Source organism: Hippocampus comes, unplaced genomic scaffold (assembly GCF_001891065.2).
Source record: "Hippocampus comes isolate QL1 unplaced genomic scaffold, H_comes_QL1_v1.1 scaffold49, whole genome shotgun sequence".
NCBI classification, from domain to species: domain Eukaryota; kingdom Metazoa; phylum Chordata; class Actinopteri; order Syngnathiformes; family Syngnathidae; genus Hippocampus; species Hippocampus comes.
In genome coordinates, this window is record NW_017804830.1 from 207,027 (window position 1) to 215,918 (window position 8,892).

General features: G+C 61.3%; 2 protein-coding genes across 6 annotated transcripts; both read left to right on the top strand.

The window, feature by feature from the left end:
* Positions 1-762: 762 nt before the first annotated feature.
* On the top strand, positions 763-6,870 carry rnpepl1 (arginyl aminopeptidase like 1). Of its 5 annotated transcripts, none has more exons than XM_019867806.1 (11): positions 763-1,855; positions 2,909-3,049; positions 3,992-4,143; positions 4,220-4,336; positions 4,906-5,141; positions 5,201-5,314; positions 5,398-5,520; positions 5,580-5,673; positions 5,755-5,985; positions 6,157-6,299; positions 6,371-6,870. In XM_019867806.1, exons 1-11 carry the CDS (start codon positions 1,364-1,366, stop codon positions 6,781-6,783), a joined length of 2,256 nt encoding a protein of 751 aa, XP_019723365.1. In that variant the 5' UTR covers positions 763-1,363; the 3' UTR covers positions 6,784-6,870. The 5 variants fall into 5 exon arrangements, with proteins under 5 accessions (XP_019723365.1, XP_019723374.1, XP_019723393.1 ...); XM_019867815.1 differs by having other exon boundaries at positions 5,443-5,520; XM_019867834.1 differs by having other exon boundaries at positions 5,443-5,510; positions 6,371-6,668.
* Positions 6,871-7,350: 480 nt separating this feature from the next.
* LOC109514231 (segment polarity protein dishevelled homolog DVL-3-like) lies at positions 7,351-8,890 on the top strand (the record flags this gene model as incomplete). Its single annotated transcript, XM_019867155.1, has 7 exons — positions 7,351-7,473; positions 7,582-7,651; positions 8,026-8,162; positions 8,268-8,344; positions 8,421-8,488; positions 8,569-8,649; positions 8,721-8,890. Coding segments are annotated over exons 1-7 (621 nt in total), but the record flags the coding sequence as incomplete, so codon positions are not given.
* Positions 8,891-8,892: the final 2 nt, after the last annotated feature.

Below are 8,892 nucleotides of genomic sequence, written 5' to 3' on the forward strand. Positions count from 1 at the left end.
CATCCTTCTGTGTGGGTTGTTTGCGCAGTCTGCACCCATTCACCATCGGCACTGGCGGCCATTTTGAAACGACCCGCATGCTCAATTGGTTGCTAACCTTCACTAGCTGCCAGTCGGGGGTTTGATCGTCTGAACATCCAAATCGTTCTCATGCCAATTTCACGTTAGCCTTTTTTGAGACTAAAGTTTCATTTTGAGCTGAATGGCTGTGTGCTTTTGTGACACGGAAACTCTTGAATGTGTGTGAAAGAGAGAGAGATTGTGCGGGTCTTTTGCAGGGCTGCCTGAGGTCCAAACAAACATTGAGCCGTAGTCGCCTTTGACGATGAGGTCCATTCAGGGTTTTTTGGAGGGGGGGGGCGGGAACACTTTATCCGCGTTCTGTTGTTATAGGGCAGTTAAATGTCGATATTTTAAGACAAAACCTTATCTGAATCACTGGTTAAATGTATAGCTACTATGATATCAATCTTTGAGGTTTGTGAAATCTAAAAAGGCCAAGAATATTTTTGACATTTAGAGTCTTAACTGACTTATAAATTAGACGACTCCAAATGATTGTCCTTTTTGATATTTGTTTTTGTTCTGTACTTGAAATTGCAGCGCGTTGATTTGCGAACGTTCAATCACGCGGAGTGATTCGGCTCGATGCCCGCAAGGGAAAAAAAGTCGTCGCGCGGGTTGCCGTGACGACGTCCTTTGACCCCGCCCCGCCGTGCTCTCGCGCGCCCCCTTGCGCTCACGACAAACTTGGTCCGAGTGCCTCTTCGACTTCCTGTTTGCCGGCTCGCGAGCTTCCGAGCGTCCCGAACACGAAAGGGCAGAGTCGAAGCAACCCGCGGCGGAGCGCGCCGACGACGACCGCCCGCTTGACCGCAGCGGACGGACCCGGTCGGAACCGCGCGCGTAGCAGGTGCGGGCCGGCGGGCAGCTCGCGGAAGCCGGCTCAGGTGAAGGAAGCGGTCGAGGATCGGACGCCCGACAGCTCACCGTGCTAACGTTGCCAACTAGCAGCCGAGTCGATTTGTGGTTGCGCTCGCGGGTTCTGCTGTGAAGTGGACTCGGGTGGCGCGTTTGGACTTTTTTGAAGTTGGTTGTTGACTTTGGACCCCCCCGCGGCGGAGCTAACGTGGGAGACGATGGCTCATTAACCTTCAGCCAATCATCGTCGAGGACGTCGTGTCCGCCGAGCGAGCCTTCCAAGTCGACTTTCGGATGTGGTCCTGTCGGGATGCAGTTTGAAGTTCCTCATTGAGTTGGGACCCCCGCGGCTGAGCTAAAGATGCTAATGCTAAATAGCATCTTGCGTTTGGAGCTTTTGTTTGCGTCGCACCTGTCTTTCGTTCGCTGACGTTGGCGTGAGATGTCTGCGCCCGCACCCTCGCCGGCCTCGCTGTGCTGCTGCCGCAAGTCTTCCTCCGGAGGAGGGCGCTGCCTGGGGGAGTCCGCCGCCGCCGCCGCCGCCGCCGCCTCCTCCTCCTACACCACGGGCTGGCGGCGGCGGCCCCCCGCAGACGTGGCGTCCGCCTCCAACTTTGTGGACTTCGGGCTGCGTCACTTCCACTTGGACCTGCGCGTCAACTTTGCGCTGAAGGAGATGAGCGGCTGGCTGGTTCTGGACCTGCTGCCCCTGGTCGCGGGAGCCCGGACCCTGGTGCTGGACGCGCACCCGTCCCTGGCGGTCCGCGCCGTCGACTGCGAGAGCGGCGGCGCCCGAGAGCCGGCCTGCCTCGCCTTCCGCCTGGAGCCTTTTGCCAGCTTTGGCTCCGCCCTCCAAATCGACCTTCCCGAAGCGCTTGAGGTCGGAACGCCCCTGCGGGTCGCCGTCAGGTACGCGGCCACGGACGGACCTGCGGTGAGAGCACGCGCGGACGCGCGCGCGATCTGTGCTTTCAACGCCTCAAGTTGAAATGGCGCCCGCGTCGGTGAAAACAAACTTTGCGCTCATTCAAAAATCGTCGCACTCGACGTGGTTGTCATGTACTTTCTGGAGATGATTTGGATTCAAACACTTGCCGACCGACGCCGCGCGCCGGCAACCGATGCGCCGAGGCAAAAAACAAAAAGCAGAAATTGCACTGGAACAGAATGCGTCTTTGTTGATCGAGCAGCTTTCACGACAGCTGCGGCTGGAACAAGGCGCCTTCCGCAACGCCGACCGTCAAACAATCGTCCAACAGGAATTCAACGAGCGTTTCCCTCATGCGTTCGGGAGCCAAAGCCTGCCATGAGATGGACCGTGCCGATCTCATCGTTGTCAAGGGTTGTGGTTTTTTTTAATCGAGTTTTAAATTCATGGAAAAAAAATCTGTTTGGAGTTCCTCTTTGCCCCCGCTAAGAAAAACAATTGTCGACACCCTCTCCCACTCCAAAACGAGTCTCGCCACTTAGGAAGCGCTTGCTAGGACTTTTGTTGTGTCGGTCGCCCTCCATTCCCGACCGTCCGCTTCCACTCTCTTCGCCCACTTCCTCCAACATTTCGGCCTCGTGGCAAAAATGTGAAATGAGAATTCAATTTCGATCCGCTTTTGGTTGGAACTTGCAACCGCGCCGAGCTCGTTTTTCTGAGAAGGGCTGCAAAACAGCCCTGGCGCGCCATCACACCAAATGAGGGAAACCACTCAGTTGTCAAGTAGCGACAATACGGCGGTCGCACTCCCCCACCGACGATCGTTGCACTGTGCCCGTTGTCCAGACATTTCGCCATCTTTGGAGTCGTCTCGACATGTGCATATGCGTTACAAATACTCTACATACGCAAGCACACGCAGACATGCTCAGCAACACATCAACGGGGGCCACACACACACACACACACACGCACGCACGCACAGGTGTGTGTTATCATTTGAAGCCAACGTGTGTGTGTGTGTGTGTGTGTGTGTGTGTGTGTGTGTGTGTGTTCCAGATGTGGTGGCTGGACTCCGAGCTGACGTGCGGTCAAGATCGCCCTCTGGTGTTCACTCAAGGTCATTCGGTGTCCAACCGCTCCTTCTTCCCGTGCTTCGACTCTCCAGCCGTCAAGAGCACCTACACGGCGGCCATTCGCGTGAGTGACCTCTGACCCCACGCGACCCGGTCCGTGCGTACAAACGAAGCCAAAACTACTCAACTCAACCCGAGTGAATGTCTCGAGCACTCGAAAACAGCCGCCGCTCTCTGTAAAGTGCTGCGGCGTGAAACAAACAGAATTCATACAACAACGAAAGCAGCAAAAGCGTCCAACTAAAAATCAAGTCACAAGCCAAAGGCTTAAAATGACGAGATGTAAAGATGGGCAGCGAGGCGGCTTGCCGAACGTCGGTTCCAAAGAGAGGGAGCGGCAACAGAAAAGGCCGCCGCCCCTCGGAGCTCCCGCTTAGTTGTGGCTACCTGGAGTAGCGTTTGGCCCCACGCGGACCCGAGGCTGCGGGCGGGTGCGCACGAGCTCCGAGGGGTCGGGCGCGGGGGCCGGCTCATTTCAAGATTGGAAAACCAATCGTCGCGGCTTCAAAAGAACTTTCAAATGAGCCGGCGAGTCAGTGTCGGCGCTCCCTCTTCCGAGGAGCGGTCAAAAGGCGAGCGGCGAGCGACGCTCGATGGAGGAGTGCCCGACTCCAAAGTCAAGCGCGTTGCGGTCATCCAGCCGGGATGTGACCGAGGCGCCAACGACGAAAGAGGAAAGAAGCTGGATTGGACAACGGCACCCGTTTGCCGCTCCGATTTGAAATCGCCGTCCGTCTGAAGAGCCAACTTGGAGACTGTTGGCTTAAGAGGATGAGCCGGGGGGGCCCGAGTCCGCAGGACGGGATGGACGAGGGCCACTGGGGCCAAACGCATCGCGAGGATCGGGAAGAACGAGAAGCAAATGATAGCGAGCAAGTGCACTGTTACACTTGGCAACATTGACCCGTTTCTGACGGCACTTGTGGTCTGAAACGCAGATTGTGCATTCGGCTCCCACAAGTCATTCCTAACTGTGCGTGCGCGCGCGTGTGTGTGTGTGTGTCAGGTTCCGGACGACACAACAGTTGTGATGAGCGCGTCCCGCAGTCGCTACTCCAAAGCCGAGCGCGTCTTCCACTTCTCCATGGACGCGCCCGTGCCGGCCTACCTGGTGGCGCTGGTGGCCGGGAACCTGCGACACGCCGACGTGGGCCCCAGGTAGCTGTCCTTTGTGCCCCCCCCCCAACCCCCACTTATCACGCGCCGCCCACCTTGGTCTCCCGTGTCCCTTCAGGAGCCGCGTGTGGGCCGAGCCCTGTCTGCTGTCGTGCGCCGCCAAGAAGCTAGCGGGCAGCGTGGAGCGCCTGCTAACCACGGCGGAGGGACTCTTCGGCCAGTACCTGTGGGGGAGGTGAGTGGCGCCGCGACGCAATTGGCGCACTCGCGACGAGAGCCGGCCGGGCGGCTGACGGCGCGGACGCGCGCGGTTCAAAATGTCCTCCTGGCCGGCGGCGAGGGGCCGGAGGACATTTTGAAAAAAATCTCAGCCGCGCCGCCACATAAAGCGTTCCCATCTCAAATCGCGACGACTCATTGGGTGCCGTTGTCCCGTCGCGCCGTCAAATAGCAGGCGGAAGAGCGCTGTCGCGTGGCGTCGGTCCAATTCTGCCGGCTTCTTCTGCCGCGCCCGCCTCGGCCACCGGGGGCGGCGAGAGACTGTTGGTTTTTGGAAGCGATTTCTTTTGAACGAGGACGGGACAACACGGTAAACTCTTTGGCGCGCGAGCCATCCCGTTCGACTTGTCGGCAGTCCCGGCCGCGACCGAGCCCCGTCGCGTTGTCCGTCCGCCAAACGTCAGCTCGTGTCTGCCAAAAGTCGGGCCGAAGCCGCCGCAAAGCCTCGGCCGCAAAACGGTGCTCGTTGACCCGCCTCCCGCTCCGAGCTCTTGTCGGAGCGCCGGCTAATGCCGATGTCGGCAGGTGCGACCTGGTGTTCCTGCCGCCGGCTTTCCCCATGGTGGCCATGGAGAACCCGTGCCTGACCTTCATGGCGGCGTCCATCCTGGAGAGCGGCGACTTCCTCCTGATCGACGTGGTGCACGAGATGGCTCACGCCTGGTTCGGCAACGCCGTCACCCACGCCAGCTGGGAGGAGATGTGGCTCAGCGAAGGCCTGGCCACCTACGCGCAGCGCAGGATCACCACGCGGGCCTACGGTAGGGCGCCGCGCCCAGCGCACGGTGTGCGGCCGCCTTCACTCGTTCGCCTTGTTTAGGCGCCGCCTTCACCTGCCTGGAAAGCGCCGTACGATTGGACGCCCTGCACAGGCAGCTGCGCCTGCTCGGCGACAACAACCCCGTCACTCGGCTCCAAGTCAAACTGGAGCCCGGTACGTGCGCGCGCGCTACGCACCCGCGCGCTCTCCCGCAGTCGCGGCGCGCTCACCCGCCTTGCGTGTTTTTGTCGGGGCAGGCGTGAACCCGAGCACCTTGATGAATCTTTTCACGTACGAGAAAGGTTTCTGCTTCGTATCCTACTTGTCGTCGCTGTGCGGGGACGTCGGACTCTTTGACGGATTCCTGCAGGTCGGTGTCGGCGCGCGCACGTACTCGCTCCCGCGCGCGCATGCTCACCCGAGGCCTCGCCTCCGACAGGACTACATCAGCCGCTTCAAGTTCCAGAGCGTGGTGGCTCGGGACTTCCTGGACTTGTTCCTGGCGACCTTTCCCGAAGCGGCGCAGAAGGAAGGTACGTTTGGGACCGGCCGCCGCAAAACCCCCCCCCCGGTGCCGCCGAGTGACCCGACCCCGCCCCTCGGCTCCCCGTCAGGTGTGGATTTCCAGCGCTGGCTGACGGGCTGCGGGGCGCCGCCGCACCAGCCGGACCTGTCGGCGGGGGCCGCCTTGACCCGGCCGGTGAGGGAAGCGTGCCGCGCGTGGAGCGGCGGCCGCGCAAACGACACGCGCGAGGCGCCCGCACTTTTGGAAGTGGCGGGCTGGAGCACGTTCCAGGTGGTTCTGTTTCTGGACTGCATGCTGGACCGGGCGCCGCTGCCGCACGGTACGCTAGGCTACGTGATGCTAGGTTCGGCGCGGCCATGCGCTTCGGGGGCGGCGGGGGGCTGCGACCGTTCCTCCCGGAAAACAAAAACGCTCGAGCGCCTTTGTTTGCTGCGTGTTTGCGCGCGTCAAGTGTCGATGTTTGAGCAATTGTTGTGCGTGCGCATTTCAGAGGCGATGTCGCAAATGCGCACGCGCTACGCCTCGCTGTTGGACGGCCCGAACGCGGAGGTCCAAGTGCGCTGGCTGCAGCTGGTGGTCCGGAGCCTCTTCTACCCCGACCTGCCCAGACTCGCCGCCTTCCTCCAAAAACACGTCAGTGCGCCGACGACGCCGCTCGCGCTCTGCGGTCTCGCTGACCCGCGGCTTCCGTTGTGTGCGCGCAGACGTCTCGTATGTACGCGGTGCCGCTGTACGAGGACCTGTCGGCGGGCGCCATGCGCGGCGTGGCCGCGGACGCGTTCCGGCAGACCCGGCGTCGACTTCACCCCGACCTGCGGCGAACGCTGCAGCAAATCATGGCGCGGGGACAACACAGCGCAGACGCAGCGCCACCCCTGCAGCCGCCCGACGCCGCCGTCGTCCCCTTACGAGACGTCGACGTGTCGGCTTGAGGGAGGCGGACGCGCTCGCCTCCATGTTGCCTGCGCCCGCGCCGCGCCCGCGTGGACTTCCCGCTCCGAGGACGAAGGCGCGACCACATCAGGTCGCCGCCGTTTACAGTCGCGCATTGGCCGCCGCCATCCCCTCACGTGCCTCGCGGTTGGCTTCCGTGAAGCCGTTGCTGCCGACATGCTAGCGAAGCGCTACACCTTCCTCTTCTTTGGGTGCGTCTTCCCCGAGGCAACTTTGATTTTGTGCAAATAAAAAAGAGTGGGGGTGGGGGAAAAAAAACCCAGCTGCCGCCTTTCAATGTCGTCAACGTGAGCAAAGGCGCCTCCGGGCGCTGCGGCCGACCGCATCTTCCGCTCCAGTAAAGCTCTTGATGGCGGTCGCGCCGCCATTGGCCGCCATCGGTCACGTGGGCGCGGCGCCATTGTCCGCCGCGTCAAAGTCGAGCCTGAAAAAGGACACCGCGGTGCCGAAGGTGAAGGCGCTGCCTTGATGCGGCCGCGTTGGACCTTTGACGGCCAGGTGCGTGGCTTCCGCTTTTCTTGGCGTGCGCACGTCTGCCTGTTGGTGTCTCGGAGTGATTGGGTTTTCACCAAGCGTGTGAGCGCGTGCACGTGTCTGAGCTCGTATGTCTGCGCTTGACCGTTGAGTGCTTGTTTTGCGGTGCGCCTGCATCCGTGTATGGGTGCGTGTGGATGGCTGTTTGAAAGTGCCCGAGAAATACACTTGAGTTGAGTGTGTGTTGCTGTTAGCTTGTTGTGGGACACCCACTCTGCTGTCAATCAAACTTTGTGTGTGTGTGAGATGAGCAGAAAAGCAGGATTCCTTGTCGCAGCAACAACATCCGTGTCCACAAGGGATGGAGAGGCTACGTGCTGTACGTATACGCGTTGTGTTGGAAATATTCATTGACAGCTGGCTTCCGACGTGACGACCTGACGATCGCGTGCGATGCTTTGTGTGTGTGTGTGTGTGTGACTCCCAGTGCGAGTCAGTCAGCAGCCTGAGCGACTCGTCAATGTCAATCAACGTGCTGAGCGTCGCTTTGGACATGGGTGAGTGCGCGCGTCCGCCACGTGACCCGCCTGGCTCACGTGACTCACGGGAGTCGCCCAAGTCGCGCTCAGTGGCACCAGTCAGTGGGTCAAATGAGTCACGCGAGTGAAGGCGTCCCCGATGCAACTTTGTCATCCCGCGTGACCGACGCATGGGCGCGGCCTTCGTCGTATGACGTCAGTCCCAGAGCGACCGCAACGCCTCCTCATAGGCCCTGTCCACCCGACGTCATGCAACTAGAATATATGCGTCGTGCGATAGTAGCTGGAAAGAGTCGACCCCCCCCCCCCCTTTTCATATATGGCAGGCCACGGTTTGTCGCGTTCGACCGCATGACCGCATCTCCTCCCTGGACGTGTGTGCGCGTGCGCAGACAAGTGTGACTTCCTGGGCATCAGCGTGGTTGGCCAAAGCCGGGACGAAGGCGCCGGCGTGTGCGTCGGATCCATCGCGGAGGACGGCGCCGTGGCGGCCGACGGACGCGTTCGCAGCGGAGACGTCTTGATACGGGTGACGCCACGCCACGCCACGCGCACCACATCACAACGATGTCACCTGGCACGTGGCACATCACCTGATGACGATGATGATGACGACGATGACGCTCCTCGCCAGGTGAACGAGGTGAGCCTGGAGAAGGCGAGCAGCTCGCTGGCCGCGCAGATCCTCCGAGATGCCGCCCAGAGGCCGGGGTAAGCGCGAGCGCCTCCTAGCGTCTCGGTTGAGCATCTGTCATGCGTGCGTGTGCGTGTGCCCGCGTGCGCCCAGCCTGCTGTCGCTGACATTCTTGCGCTTTTGGGAGCCGGCGCCCGACGGCCTCTTCACCTTGCCGAGAGGTCAGTGACCGCCGAGGCCCGAAAAGACCCGGTGGGCGAGTTGCGCCCGGATTGACGCGCGCCTCATCCTCATCCTCCAGGCGAGCCGGTGCGTCCGATCGACCCGGCCTCCTGGGTGTCCCACACGGCGGCGGTGACGGGGAAGCTCCTCCCACCTTACGGTAACGCGCGCCCCCCGATCACTCCGTCGAAGCGTCGTCGCGTCCGCATCATCGCACGTCGCGGCGTTCAGGTGACGACGAGCATCTGAGCGTGGACGGCGACATGGCGACGGTCGTCAAGGCGATGATGAGGAGCGATTCGGGCGTGGCGGTTCGCGACCGGATGTGGCTCAAGGTGCTCATCCGCGACGCCTTCACGGGTACGTGCGCGCCGCCGGCCGCGCGCACGCGCTTACCTCGCGC